A 16,265-nucleotide genomic window follows, 5' to 3' on the forward strand; every position below is an offset into this window, starting at 1 on the left:
CATATCTCCCTTAGGAGACTGAAGGACCAAACCCACACCAGCCCCTCTTGTGTTTGAGGCTCCATCAATGTATAGGGTCCATATCTCACCATCCTGACTCCCTGTTATCGCCAGCATTCCCTCTTCTGCCTCCCCACGGGTGGCAGGGCAGAAGTCAGAGACGAAATCTTCTAGGGCTTGGGATTTTATCGCCGTTCTGGGTTCGAATTGAAAGTCATACCCACTAAGATGTACTGACCATTTAGTCATTCTGCCCAAAAGTTCCGGTTTTCTCATAATAGTTTTTAGCGGGTAATTGGTTATTACATGGATGGTGTGAGATTCAAAGTACGGCCGCAGTTTATAGGAAGAAGTAACCAAAGCCAATGCTAGTTTTTCAAAGGAAGTGTACCTGGTCTCTGCATGAAGCAGAGACTTGCTAATGTAATATACGGGATGCTGCACTCCTTCCTGTTCTTTGACCAAGACCGCGCTTACAGCTGCTTCTGTGACTAAAAAGTACAAGAATAGTGACTCCCCATGCTCTGGTTTTACAAGTAATGGTGGCGTGCTTAGGTAGCTTTTGAGTTCTGCGAATGCTTTCTCATGTTCCTCAGTCCATTCGAATTTCTGACTCTTCCTCAATATATCATAGAACAGCTTGCACCTATCCGAGGCCCTTGATATGAACCTGTTTAGGGCCGCCACCTTCCCTGCCAGCCTTTGCACGTCCTTTGGCTTCTGGGGCGATTCCAGCTGGAGTATTTCTCTTATCTGTTCTTTGCTTGCTTCAATTCCCCTCTGGGTCACCATATACCCTAAGAATTTTCCTGAAGATACCCCAAACGAGCACTTGGACGGATTAAGTTTAATTTTAAACTCTCTTAACGTCTGGAAGGTGTCTGCCAAGTGCTCCATGTGTATTTCTGCTTTTTTGGACTTCACCACCATGTCATCTATGTATACTTCCATGGTCTTTCCTATTTGCTGCTTGAACATTTTATTTACCAACCGTTGATAAGTGGATCATGCGTTCTTTAGGACAAAGGGCATGACCTTGTAACAATATATGCCTCTTTCCGACATGAATGCTGTTTTCTCTTGATCTTGTGGATGCATTTTGATCTGGTTATAACCGCTCCAGGCATCGAGGAAAGTGAGTATCTCGTGTCCCGCAATAGCATCCACCATTGCATCGATATGTGGCAGTGGGAAAGGGTCCTTGGGACAAGCTTTGTTTAAATCTGTGAAGTCTACGCACACCCTCCATTTGCCGTTCTTCTTGGGCACAACTACCACATTAGAAAGCCATTCAGGGTAGCTAACTTCCCTAATTTTATCTGCTGCCAAGAGACTGTCTACTTCTTTGTTAATGACCTTATTTCGTTCCGCCGCAAATTTTCTTCTCTTCTGCTGTACCGGGGTGCAGCTTGGGTTCACGCTTAGCTTATGTGAAATAACGGAAGGGTCTATACCTATCATATCATTCTGGGACCAAGCGAAGCAGTCCATATTAGTTTTCAGAAATTGAATCACCGGAGCTGTGACTCTTCACCTGCAAGTTGCCCCAATCAACACCTTATCTATCAAGGGTGTTCCTCGTCCAGGTGTATCTGGTCCAGTTCCTCTGAGGGAGGCTCCTTGTATCTTGTCGAGGTGCCCCGGTCCTGTAATTGCTATAAGGGGAGCTTGGTTGTAGCTATGAGGGCTTGAGCATAGCAGTTTCTGGATTCCTCTCGATCTTCTTTTATTGTGACAGTACCCCATGGCGTTGGGAATTTGAGACATTGGTGATATGTTGAAGGCACCGCCTTCATCTGATGCAGCCATGGTCTTCCTAGTATCACGTTGTAGGTGGTTGGACCCTCGATGACTAGGTATCTCACTATTTTATTAACTCCTTCAATATATGTTGGGATAGTTATCTCACCCACTGAATGCATAGTTTCACCACTGAATCCTACCAGGGGCACAGATATCTTCATCAGGTTCTCTTTATCAAAACCCATGGTTTTGAGGGTTTCGAGCATGATGAGATTCACAGAGCTTCCTGTATCCACTAATGCTTTTCGTACGGTGCAATTGCCAATGGATAACGTTATATTTAGGGCATCGTCATGTTGCTATGCACCGCTTTCTATGTCAGTCTCGTCGAAAGTTACCGGGGGTAAATTTCTATGGCTTACCCTGTATGAAGTTTCTGGATGATCCCCTTTACTTCCGGTGGCTTTCCTCTTAGTGGCGGAATATGTCAAACCTGATAGTTCGGATCCGCCTGTTATCACGTTAATAATTTTCGTGCATATGGGTGGAGCAGAAGGAAGCACTTGATTTGCTGCTTCCCTCCTGTCCTGCTTGCCCCCACGTGATAACAGGTGGTCCAAGTTTCCCTTCCGTACCTAGAACTTTACTTTCTTTCGCAACCTGTAGCAGTCTTCTATCTTGTGACCTATGTCCTGATGCCATTCGCATCTCTTGCTGCTGTCTCTGTTGTCGTTGGGTCGATCATGAGTGGGAGGCTTTGGCCACCTCACTTGATCACCCAGGCTTCTGAGTGCTTTCAGCAACCCTTCTATTCTCGTGTTGAATCCGTACTCTGATAGCTTAGGAGGATGCGGAGAGTCATCAATTTGCTGAGTTTTTTCTGCTATTCTGCTAATATTGGGTCTGCTGTATGGCTTAGCTCGTTCGTCTTTCTTTTCTGTTGTGAATTTCTTGTTTGTCTTGTCGAAGTTTGTTACTCCCTTTCGAGCCTGTATGTCTTCTTCTAACCTTAACGCCGCTGTAGCTCTCTGCTGGACTTCTTCGAATCTCTCACAAGGATACATCGTTAATTCTTTGTAGAGGTTTGATTCCAGATCCAGGCCCTGCCTGAAGGCGTTGATGGCAGTGGACATATCGCAGCCTCGTATGAAGACTTTTTCTGCATTGAACCTGGTGACGTAATCCTTGATTGATTCACCTATCTCCTGAACTATCCTGTATAGATCACTCGGCTGCTTGGGTGTTCTCCGGCTGCTGGAGAACTGCTGATTGAACGCGTTGACCAAATCGGCGAATGAAGATATGGTCCCATTAGGCAGGCCGACGAACCACTGTAATGCTGCTCCGGTTAGGGTTGACCCAAACCCTTTACACATACATGCCTCTTTCGAGGTTCCCGTTGTCGTGGTAACCATCATTTTCTGCTTGAATTGACTGATATGATCGCAAGGGTCTGTGGTTCCATCGAAGAGATTCATCGTTGGGACGCTAAATCCTTTTGGTAAGGCCACGGTGGCTATATCGTCAGTAAATGGTGAGTCAGCGTAGCTTTCTGGTGCAGCCATCTCCATAGGCAGAGGCATTCCTGAGACACTCCGAAGGAGGCTCCGTAGTTCCTGGTATTGTTGTTCTATATATGTCTCTCTTCCGGTGGGTCGCTGATGCTCCTGTGACAGATGTTCTGGTCCTCGTGCAAAGTTTTGCTGTTCTAAGACTGCTGTTTGGCGTATCTGCGACGCTGCTGTCGCCGGGGTGCCTCCCCATGTATATTCAACTTGATTCGTGGCTGGCGTCCTGGTCATTGGGACTGCAACTGTAGCCCTGCTCCTCTGCTGTCCTCTGCGTCTGATGTGGGTGTAGGCTCTTGACGTGCTGACTCCTCATCTGGTGTTAATGCCCCCAGTCCTGTTGGGACCAGTCCTCCTCTTGGCTATGGTGTTGTGTCCATGTCCAGCCTGAGTGCTACTTCGCGTGGTAATACCTGTGTCTGCCTTCGATCCCCACTTTCTCCTGCTGGCCTCCCAGATCTGTCTTCTTGCATCCAAGGGGCCGAACTAGCGGCCTGGCTCCTCAACTTGTTGATATGTGCTCGGAGGAGGTTGTTATCCTCTTCCATCTGGGATCTCATGCTTCTATTTTCGCTCTGCATAGTCCTGATGGTCCTGGCTAATGTGTCCAACCCGCTTATCATGATGCTGGTGGGACTAGGAGGACCCTGAATCTATTGCCTAGATTGTGTTCCTCTTTCAGACTGTGTGACTCCCTGCCGTCCCTGAACGAGTCCTGGATCTCTAGTCTGGGTCCTCCCCGAAGATGGGCTTGCTGCTGCTTGGGAACTTTGACTTTGTTTGACCGCTGGTATCTGAGCAGCAGTGGTGGTCTGAACCGAAGTTGTACGTACTACCGCTGCTGCCGATGGAGATGGTGCCTGTGCCGCTGTCGAAGGGGGTATCTGTGTTGTTGGGGCACCGCTGGTGTAGCCTGAGTTGGTTTCCTTGTGTCCGGACATGCTTTGGTTGCTGAGTAGACTATCTAACGAAGACGACCACTATGCCCCACGGTGGGCCCCAAACTGTTTTGGTAAATTTCTACCAATTTAGGGTTAAAGTGGTCTTACCGTTAGGTCTATATTATGATTTGATCGATTGTTGTATGTTAACCTGTATGTGCAACGTAAATAAAGAACACAAACAATTTTGGTGACGCGGAAAACCCGATGTGGGAAACAACCGCGGGGGGAGACGGAATCCCACCAATATTATCACTATAATTCGGGAGGAAATACAGTTCGTACGTTTGCTATGAATGCTAGGGTGTAGTTCTCGTATTTTCTGATGATCCTTCTTCTTTGCGTTGAGGCTCTTTATATAGGGGAGCTTGGCTAGCTTGGGTTTCTTGCTTTCCCTTCAAGTTATTCCTAATTTGATACAGAATAGGACTTTCCTTCCTTGGATATGGTAAGTGATTGAACTCCCATATGCTTCTTCTTATGCGGATCAAAGCCCATGTCCCGCGCTGCTTGCTGACGCTGTCACCCTGGCTCCCTGATATCCTGCATTCCACAATGCTTCCAGGCCTGCTGTCCCAAGTCAGCCCATATTCAGATTTTGGGTCTAACATTTTATGTCTTCCAATAACTTAAGGAGGAGTGGACATCAAAGAGGTCCTAAGTTAGAACAAGCCTCAAATGCTATCTTGGATTCAGAAACTTGTCAATCATTCAGAAACCATTTGGATTATGTGGGTGGAGGGATATATTCTCAAAGGTACTAACCTATGGGGATTTCATCTCATTGTTGCCTATTCCTGGTTCTGGAGTAGCATAATTGAATGCAGGGACCTGCTAGTTCAACATTAGAAGGCTCTGAACAAGCACGACAGTTTATCATGATTACTGATTATAAAGATCAGTTTTATGAGATGATCAGAGTCAAGGGGTAGCCATTTCCTCAAATCAAAACTATCTGGGATTCATTCTGCTATCCTAAGCATAGGATAATAGGCCTCTTGGCTACTCAGACCAGACTCGCAACCGTGGACATGTTGTGTAGTAGAGGGTTGGTCATTATGAACATGTGTGCTCTATGTGAATGCAATCTGAAAACACACTCCCACCACTTTTTTGAGTGCCCATAATCTACTGCTATATGGCAAACTATAGCATTCTGGCACAGGGCAACCCCATGTGTTCACCTTCCTCAATATTTCATTGGTTTAAGGTATACAATCGAGGGCAAGGTTTGCAGAAGAAGCAACTCAGATGTGCCTTGATGTGTGCTATTTATCTTCTTTGGCAGAAAAGAAATAAGCGCATATTCAAAGGTGTTCAACCTGATCCTATCACTATTATAAGAAAGATTAAATTTCTGGTCCTTCTTCGGTTATCACGTGTCAGAAAAAGAGTTGTAATTTTTTATGTTTGGTTTTTATTTGGTAGCTTTTTTTTGTAAGGTGGCCTCCCTGGCTTCCTTGTAGGTATCTAGGATCTTGTACTCATAACATTTCATATCTTAATATATTGATCCTAACTTCCTGCAAAATAATAATAATAATAATAATAATAATAATAATAATAATAATAATAATAATAATAATAATAATAATAATAATAATAATAATATGAAACTTTAACTTTCTATAAATTAAGATTATTTAACAAATATAATTTAATAAGAGCCGAATTAAATTCGTGTCAGTTATATAATGAAATGAACTTGGTTAGTAATCATTCTTATACCCCTTGCTTAATTGGTTACGAGTCTACCTGCAAATACTAACACACTTCTAATGCATCGGTTGTTCGAACCTTACTAACAACATTTTTTTTTTCTTCCTTTTTTCCCCTAATTCCACACTAAAGGATGCCCCCAACTTTTGCATCAAATTAACGTTCTTCAATTCCTCCAAAAATTGAATTAGGGTTCATTATTATTGATAAAATAATCGAATTAAATTAGGGTTCATCCTATTTGCCGAATTAAATTAGAGTTCATCATCAATTGATTGATCGATTTTTGTGATTAATTGAATTACGGCTAAATTTAAACCGATTTTGAGTTAGTCTGACGAAATGAATTAGGGTTCATTATCAATTGAATGATCGATTTTTCTGATTAATTGAATAAGGGCTAAATTTAAACCGATTTTGAGTTAGTCTCTATTTTGAACGATTTTGATTAATTGAATAAGGGTTCATCAATTTTATTAATAGAATTGAACTAGGAATTGATTAATCGAATTAAATTAGGGTTCATCAATTGATTGGTCGATTTTGATTAATTTATTTTTGGTTCATCAATTTGATTAATAGAATTGAATAAGGGTTAGGCAAATCGAATTAAATTAGGGGAAAAAGGTTAGACGAAATTGAATAATTTTTAAATATTTAGGCTAATTTTCAAATTCGATTTTAGTTAATTGACTAAATGGGAATACCAAAATAATGGTGTATTTAAGTTAATTAAAATTAAAGAACTGAAATTCTAATAATGAATAATACTAAATCAAAATGTACAAAGTAAATCAATTTAAAGTTATTAGTATACCTGAAAAGAAAAGAAAACAAAATCACTCAGATTCACAAATTATATAAAATAGTAACTCAATAGACAAAAACTATTAGAAGCCAATATAAAACATGTTTACTGCAACCTAATACACTAGTTTTAAACCCGTGCAAATAGCACGGGATGCTCTTTAGGAATTTGTTATTAAGAAAAAGTAAATATTCAAGGTTAAGTTATATGCTATTTAATTATCTCTTTTGAAAATTGACCAAATCCGACATGTCTATTACAAAGTAAACAATAGAATAATTTTATTTGTTATAATAAATAATATAATAGACACGAATAGTTATAATAATTATATGTACGTTTGAGAGTTATGACTTATTTGTTGTTAATAGAGAACGTGAAATATAAACTCAGGTTATCAAATAAAATCAAAAACTAAATAAATGCTTTGTATAAAATGTCATGACTCATGTGGACATATTTGTTATTAGATTGGTCTTACCATAAACCTTATTTATGAATTAATTTGTGTTTCAGCAGATATATTGTGATATTGTTATTGAATCAGATTTTACTCCGCACAATTATTCCCCCAGACATAATTGTATCTATGTTAAGACATAGATCTTTTACATTAAAAACCCGTTAATTCACTTTTTTTAATAAAAAAAAAATATAACTTGGTTTACATCTGGGAAAAGCAACCGACTCAGTTAACCCAATCCATAAGCCTTATCTGGACCCGTAATTCTAAATGAAATGTATTCTGTTCACTTAATTGGCCTATTGTTTTCCCTTTGAATAAAATAAACTAAAATAATTGTATCACGGGCATTTTTGATATTGTTAATCTTTAAACCAACATATCAAATAAAAAATAGTAACAAACGTGCAATTGGAGAGTTAGTATTTTGATTATCAATCTTTAAAATTCTCAGTTCGAATTTTGTTGTTATTAAAAAATTTAAAAAATAATGATTTTAAGTTTTATTAGTGAAATTTAAGATTTTAGATTTGTTTCGTAATTTCATTTGCAATCACCAATTTTGTACATTGCGAATATATATAACAGATTAATAATATTTCAAATATAACCCGTGAAATTATTTTTGCACTTATTATTTCAAACATAACATAATATAAATATAAATGATTATGTAAAAAGTATGTTTATGAAATAATAAAACTTTTAAAGAATAGTTTTACATGTGAAATTTCAATAAGCATATACACCATTGTACAATGTACGCGTATTATAAAACCGTATTGTATATATATTTATAAACTCTACAATCTAAGAACTTAATTAGGGAGGTATACATTTTGGGCTTATGCACAATAATCTAAACATGGACGATATACATTATCACAAATCATAATAATAATTATTAGTATTATTTGAATTTGAGTTGAGTCATGTACATACATACTCGATGTTGACCTGTCAAAACTTGACATACCCGTAAACCCGTCCTTACCCAACTTGTTTATGCGTTGATTTTCTTTTCCATTTTCATATAGCTTTAGTGTAATGTAAGTTTCTTAAGAAAGGTCTCTCAATAAAGTTTTTAAGAGACAAATTTCATTTTGAAAAAGAACGATACTGAATTCTAACTAAAATCAACTTGAAATAATTAAGTTTATTTAAATCGACTAATTTAAATTTTTAGTTAAAATTCAGTATACTTGAACTAAATTTACTTAGCTTAAATTAATTAAATTTAACTTAATTTATTAACACAATTAAATTAAAAGCCGCTAAATTAACTTATGTTAATTTAACTTAAGCTGCAAAAGTTATTTAAATAAAACAAAGAGAAACCGCAAGTGCAAGTCTCACTTGTGACGGGCATATCCGTCATAAGCTTGCGACGGGTCAAGTACTACCTATATTGGTAGATAAGATAAAACAAATTACTACTCCCTAGATACTCTGATTTTCTCTTACCTATCCACATAGGTAATAGTATTTGACTCGTAGCAAACGTGTGACGAATATGTCCGTCAGAAATGAGAATTTGCGTTAATCTTTAAGTTCAATTAATAAATAAATAAATGGGTCACTTGGAGGGTTTAGAAGGTCTAATACTCCGTACTTTTCAATCTTTTCATATTAGCTCACATTTTTATTGATAACTTCGGAAAGAAATTTCCTATACTTCTTAAAGTTATTTGTAATCTATACTTCAGAAAGAAATTTCCTTACTTTAGCATACCCGTCCTATCATCATCAGGTGTTTGTCGAGAGTCTTATAAATTTCAGTATCTAAAGAAACGTAAAATAGGGTGAAGGGTTTTTTGTATTGATTGAACAAATATACAACGTACATGAGTATGACTTATATACACCCTAAACAAATCTCCAAAATATTATTTACCTATTCTAAGGCCTAGAAATAAGGTAACCGTATCACAATAACTTACAAAGCAATTAAAGAATATACGGAAAATATTATGTACTTCGTAATATCTTCTCAATACTCCCCCTCAAGTTGGGACACTTGGTAACTTAACACCCAACTTGGACTGAAGATATTCGAAGGCTTCTCCACCTAGCGCCTTAGTGAATAGGTCAGCTATCTGCTCCTTGCTTCACACATGTGTAGCTGAAATTGTCCCTTGAACAAGATGATGACGAACTAAATGGCAATCTATCTCAATATGTTTCGTTCGATCATGAAAAACTGGATTTTTAGCAATGTGTAGCGCAGCTTGATTGTCACAGAAAATTCTCATAGGCTGAGAATGGTTTACTCCGAGAGATACAAGAAAGGATTTTAGCCAAATCAGCTCACTCGTAACTCCTGCTAAGGCTCGATACTCGGCTTCCGCGGTGGACTTCGCAACTGTAGTCTGTTTCTTCGCCTTCCATGAAACTGGCGTGTTTCCCAAGGCTACGAAGTACCCGGTCAATGACCTATGTGACAAAGGGCAGCTAGCATAGTCTGAGTCCGAGTATCCCCGCAACGATAAATCACACTGTTTATCAATCACAATCCCCTTTCCTGGACTGCCTTTAACATACCGTATCACTCGTAATGCAGCATCCAAATGTTCTTTCCTTGGGGCGTGAACAAATTGTGACAAAATATGGACTAAGTAAACCAAATCAGGCCGCGTTATGGTTAAGTAAATTAAACGACCTACCAGCCTTCGATACTTCATGGGATCACGTAAAATGTATCCGTCTGCTAGCGACAATCTGTGATTCGGTTGGATAGGAGTGCTTACTGGTTTCGCTCCTTCCAATCCTGCTTCCGTAATTATTTCCAAAGCATATTTTCGCTGACTGAGGAAGAGTCCTTTGGACCCGTGTGCCACTTCTATCCCCAAGAAGTACCGTAATTTTCCGAGGTCTTTTACCCCAAAACTGCGGTCTAGAAACTGCCTGAGACGTGTGCTAGCTTCGTCATTGTTGCTCACGATAATCATGTCGTCCACATATACCAAGAGGCCAATAAATACTCCGTTTTTATTGTATGTAAATAACGAGTAATCGGCTAGGGATTGGACGAAGCCATACTTTGTCAGTGAACTAGTTAACTTGGCAAACCAATTTCGAGAGGCTTGCTTTAACCCGTAAAGTGACTTAAGCAATCGACATACCTTATTTTGGTTCGTCAAGTGATATCCCGGTGGCATTCTCATATAGACCTCCTCACTCAAGTCCCCATGTAGGAATGCATTGTTCACATCCAATTGAGCTATCGACCACCCCTTTGCTACTGCCACGGTTAGAAGGCACCGTACACTCGTCATTTTTGCAACCGGCGCGAAAGTTTCATGATAATCCACGCCTTCTATTTGAGTATATCCTTGTGCTACGAGCCTTGCTTTATATCGCTCTATCGTTCCATCAGCTTTGTACTTCACTTTATATACCCACTTGCAACCAATGGGTCGCTTTCCTGCTGGCAAATCCACCACTTTCCAAGTACCATTTGTTTCCAGGGCATTTATTTCATTAGCCATAGCCTGCCTCCATTCGGGTGCTTTTGCTGCCTCGAGGTAATTATGTGGTTCTCGAACGGCATCGACTCGTGCCAAGTAATTCCTGTAAGACTCGGAAAAATAACTTGTAGTGACATAGTTAGCTATTGGATAACGCGTACCTGTCTTTGATGATGAAGAAGGAGATGGTTGAGCATTGGGAACGGGGTTTATTATACGGGTCGATTTACAAATATAGTCACTTTTCCATTAAGGCTCGAACCTTTGGCGAGCACCACGGCCAAGTTGTTCTTCAACAGCTTCATTTTCTTGGCCCAAATTTTCAATGTCATGAATTAATTCACTACTCCCAGTAGTTTGCTCTTCTTGATTTTTATTTAATTCCTCACCTTGAACTCCCTGATCCTCATCAACATAAGCATCATCATTTCCTGAATTGGCGTCAATATTCGGATTTTCGAAGTCATCATAGGATTGTTCCGAGTTGCCGAAATTAGCAGGGGATTGTGACTGTATTGTATCCGAATGACCATTTACAAAATATGGGAACACATGCTCATAAAAGACAACATCCCTTGACACAAAAGATATCTTACGTTTCAAATCGTATACTTTCCACCCCTTTTTACTTTGTGGGTATCCAATAAAAATACATCGTTTGCCTCTTTCGTTAAATTTGTCTCGTGGTTTGTCTTTGTTGTGAGCATAGCATAAACTACCAAAGACCCGTATATTATCAAGTTTTGGTTTTTCTCCATACATAACTTCATAGGGTGTTAGGCCATTTAGAACTCGAGTGGGAGTTCGATTAATGAGATACGTAGCAGTCAACACACAATCCCCCCAAAATTCCATCGGTAGATTTGCTTCAAATCGGAGAGCTCTAGATTTCTCTAAAATGTGTCTGTGTTTTCTCTCTACTCTCCCATTCTGCTGTGGAGTGTCAATGTTACTGGTTTGAAATATTATCCCACATTCATTATAATATTCTTTCATGGTTCCTGACAAAAATTCGGTTCCATTATCACTTTGAACTACTTTAACTTGTTTCCCGAACTGTGTCTTAACCATTTTGCAAAAATTAATCATCAAGTGACTTACTTCTCCTCGATCTCTCATTAGAAAAGCCCATACTCCTCTACTTCGATCATCCAAAATGGTTAAGAAATAATGTGCTCTAGTTAGACTCTCAGCATGATAAGGACCCCAAATATCGCAATGAATGAGAGAAAATAAATCACTATTACGTTTATTATTCAACTTAAAAACCGAACGTGTTTGTTTGGCTCGACAACAAGAATCACAAACTTCACTAGAGTTCCAAAATAAATCACACCCAATTAAAGGCGAAAAAGAAAATAAAATACTGCTTGAAGGATGGCCGAGTCGTCTATGCCAGAGGCGTGTATCACCGTTGGTACTCGTTCTTGCCACAGTGTCTTCTCGATCAATCTTCAAGTAATAAACCCCATCCTTGAGCTCACCCTGTCCAATCTTCATCCTCGTAGACTGGTCCTGTATAACACAATAGTTAGGATTGAATGTCACAACGCAATTATTTTCCCTAATCAATTGTTGTACAGAAATTAAGTCGCAAGTCAAGGATGGAACGAATAACACATCGGATAAAATAAGATTTTTGTTTATTTTTACGCTGCCATATTCATGCGCTATTATATGTGAACCATTCGGCATTCCTAATGTGGACGGTCTACCAATGACTCGTTGTTAGAGCAGCTCGCGTCGACCTGTCATATGGTGGGATGCCCCACTATCGATCATCCAATTACCAACACACATACCTGATGATTTTTTGTTTTGACTACCTCCTGCCTTTCCTGCTAAGAGGCTTCGAACACGGCTTATTTATTCAGTTGTTAAGTCATTGCGTTGGCCATCCCCGTCACTTGTAGATGCAGCATTAGCACTTTGGTAGTCATTGCCTCGACCACCACCACGACCTTGTCCACGGCCTCCTCTTCTTCCACGGCCTCGGCCTCTAGAGGGATACCCGTGTTTGACGAAACACTTGTCCTCTGTGTGCCATGGCTTCTTGCAGAACGTGCACCGTGGTGGTTTCACTTCCTCCTGTTCATCGCCTGTATTACCCACGGTGGTTTGAACGGCCATTGCTGCTTCGATCACCTCTTCCTTACCCTTTGTGACAGCTTTATGCCTTTCCTCGCGCAAGACCAGGGCATATGCTCTACTTAGGGAAGTCACGTCATCCTCCATGAGCAGGTTCGAGTGAATGTGTCCGTATTTAACCATGTCAAGACCCATCAGAAATTGATGGACCTTCTCTTCTTCACGTTCCTTGGTGAAGAACGTTGCTGCTCCACATGTACAATTCGGCGTTTTACTGTAATTACCCAACTCATCCCATATCGATTTGAGTCGAGTATAATAATCGATAACTGACTGATCCTTGCCTTGCTTGCACTCGTTAAGTTCAGCCTTCAATTGATGAACCCTCGGTGCATTGCCAGCCGAAAATCTCTCCTTCAATTCCTTCCATATTTCAGGCACCGTACCGGAAAAGGTGATGCTTGAATGAAGTCGTATCTCAATGGCGTTTCTCAGCCATGCTTTTACCATGGCGTTGCATTGACGCCATGCTACGGCTTCGAGGGTTTCTTCTTCTCCGGGTAAGGTTTCTGGTCTTGCAACAGTTCCTTGGACAAAAGCCAACTTATTTTTGGCGTCAAGACCATTGCGGATTGCGTCGGCCCAAAGTTCATAATTATCACCATCAAACTTGATTTGTGTTAATGACAAGGCAGGACTATCTGACGGATGGAGGTACAAAGGGGAAGACGGCAAGATTGTGTCGATTTTCTTGCCACTGCCGCTGCTTCCTTTACTGTCTCCTTGAATAATAGGTCCTGTCATTGCTTCGTTGTTGTGTAATTATTTGTTGTGATGAAAAAAGAAAAAGGATGGTGAATTAATTGAAACTCAGGATCGATAATTACTGCTCAGATGCCATAAATAAACGTAAGATAGGGTGAAGGGTTTTTTGTATTGATTGAACAAATATACAACGTACATGAGTATGACTTATATACACCCTAAACAAATCTCCAAAATATTATTTACCTATTCTAAGGCCTAGAAATAAGGTAACCGTATCACAATAACTTACAAAGCAATTAAAGAATATACGGAAAATATTATGTACTTCGTAATATCTTCTCAATAGTATCGACATATACGGATATCTACATTATGTCTCCAACGTACAAATGATTTTCGAAATTTTTTTTGGCTATTTAACTTTGTAGATCTAATGTTTCGTAATTACTAATATTGTTACACTTATTTGTAATCTATATTTTAGAAAGAAATTGTTTATACTTCTTAAAACAAATCATATTAAGAAATGATATGTTCATTTTTATAATGCTTTATGCCTTTGTGCTCCAAACTTACCAGTATATCCTAATCTTAAACTAATACTTTCGCTTTGTGCCTTTGTTGAACAATTGGCCCAATTTAACTAAACCTAAAACTTACACTTTCGCATTACCCATGCCCAACCTAAGAGTCTAGAACCCTTTTCAGCTCTTCAGCCTTTCTATATGATGATGAGTTTATGACTTTACCCTCTAATAATTACATGTTCACATTCAAATATTTACCCTATCCTAATTTCATTTCACCCTGTACTCCCTCCACCTTCCCCAATCTTCGCCCATTCACACCCCCTTCGTCCTCGGTCTTCCATCCCAACAAATGCCATTTCCCCAATTTTATTCTAGCCTTAAATTCATTTTACCCTATACCCTACTCTTATAAATTAAGATCTGACGAATCCGGCGAAAAAAACATGTATTTTCAAAGGATAAACTTCTACCTTTTTTTTCTAAAAAGAAAAATCAAAGTTTCAAATGTCGATTGTGTTTTTAATTTGAAATAACTAAGCTTTCTCTTGGTTAGTTTTTTTTTTCAATTTTGTATCCTAAAAATTTCTTCAACTTTTTTTTTTCTTTTAATACAAATTGATTTTACAGTTTTTGACTTAATATTTATTCACTTTCAATTTGTTATGAAGTCAACAAAAATAATAAATGATAATACAGTGGGTACAAGAATTGTAATACTTTCAATTGCTACCTAAATAAATAGGTGGGTATGAGAAACCGAAAATGAATTTGTCTCGTTCTCTCTCTCATATGCAATCATTTATAAATTTTACCTATATTTTTCGATTTCAATAAAAACAAATTTATGTGAGGTTTTTTGGCTATATTTTTTGGGTTCAATAATTTTATATTTTTTAGCTAAATATTTCAGATTTTTTTCCGATGTAACTAATTTTAACAATTGATTTTTTTTTCTATTAATTTGAAATCTCGAAAATTTCCTGAAAATTTTCCACCAAGATGATGGTTTTCTTTTATTTATAAGTTTTGTTAATGTGCTACCATTGAATTTAATTATTGTCATCTTTTTTCATTTTTTCAAATCTGCAATTTTTTTTTTTTTTGGTGCAAACTATCCGGTGTAGTCCGGCTTATAAGTCGTTTTTTACATATATTTAAATCACATTTCTTAACCCCTTTTTGTCGTACACTGCTGAACTTTTTTTGTGATATTGATGGTTGCAAATTATTCCATATTATTGTAAATTGTAATTTATTGTGAAGAAAATGTTGATAAACACCTTGTTGTAGTTGAGTATTAAAAAAATTGAGTCGGTAAAGAAATGGTGAAAGTAGAACGTGGGGTTATAGGGAGAGCCATCTATTTAAAAGAAATAAAATAATGAATTTTCAACCACAGGCTGACACCTCAGCTCTGTGGTTGTTGGTTTAATAGATATGCATCATCCAGGTGGTAGATAGTGGATAATTTGGGTTCCTCAATTGTTTAGTGTCCAACTTATTTCTAGCAATGATCAACATATAACTGTGGAAGTTGCTGATACCAGTTCTGGGGATAGCTTTTGGTATACTGTTGTGTATGGGTCCAATTCTGATATAGAAAGAATTAGACTGTGGGAGCATCTTACTCAGCTTAAGGATCAGTGCTCTAAACCTTAGTGTCTTTGTGGTGACTTCAACTCTGTGTTGCACTATAATGAAATATTGGGTAGTTAAGTGCTTTGGAATGAAATTAGGGATTTCAGGCAGTGTGTGGATTATTGTGAGGTGACTGATATTCAAGCCCATGTGACTTTTTTTTAATGGAACAATAAACAAGATCCTACCACTCAAGTATTTTCCAGGATTGATAGATGCCTTATTAACATAGAATGGCTGCTCTTACCCTGAAAGTTCAGCTTATTTCATGAATGAGGGCAATTTTGATCACTGTCCTTGTATTTGCTACAGAAGGAATGAGGTATCTGTTAGGCATACTTCCTTTAAGTATTTCAATATGTAGAGTTTGGACCCTAGTTATAAAGAGGTGGTTGCCAAAGAATGGCATAAACATATTTTAGGGGTCAAAATGTATCAAGTAGTCACAAAGCTCAAAAATCTGAAGATGCCTTTGAGGGAATTAAATAAAAATAGGTTCTCTGATATAGAAAAGAGTGCTGAAGTTGCTAGA

At 38.6% G+C, this 16,265-nt stretch overlaps 2 protein-coding genes across 2 annotated transcripts; both read right to left on the reverse strand.

Annotated features, from left to right (window-relative positions):
* Positions 1 to 2,378: 2,378 nt before the first annotated feature.
* Positions 2,379 to 3,545, reverse strand: LOC141631118 (uncharacterized). Its single transcript, XM_074443832.1, has one exon. It carries the CDS (start codon positions 3,543 to 3,545, stop codon positions 2,379 to 2,381), a length of 1,167 nt encoding a protein of 388 aa, XP_074299933.1.
* Positions 3,546 to 12,575: 9,030 nt separating this feature from the next.
* Positions 12,576 to 13,601, reverse strand: LOC141631119 (uncharacterized). The gene has a single exon (XM_074443833.1). The coding sequence runs from the start codon at positions 13,599 to 13,601 to the stop codon at positions 12,576 to 12,578; it is 1,026 nt and encodes a 341-aa protein (XP_074299934.1).
* Positions 13,602 to 16,265: the final 2,664 nt, after the last annotated feature.

Source organism: Silene latifolia, chromosome Y, assembly GCF_048544455.1.
Source record: "Silene latifolia isolate original U9 population chromosome Y, ASM4854445v1, whole genome shotgun sequence".
In the NCBI taxonomy this organism is placed as follows: domain Eukaryota; kingdom Viridiplantae; phylum Streptophyta; class Magnoliopsida; order Caryophyllales; family Caryophyllaceae; genus Silene; species Silene latifolia.

What these genes read in the sequence shown, in the direction of transcription:
- LOC141631119 (XM_074443833.1), bottom strand. Translation starts at nt 13,601, where the DNA reads ATGACAGGACCTATTATTCAAGGAGACAGTAAAGGAAGCAGCGGCAGT.
- LOC141631118 (XM_074443832.1), bottom strand. Translation starts at nt 3,545, where the DNA reads ATGACCAGGACGCCAGCCACGAATCAAGTTGAATATACATGGGGAGGC.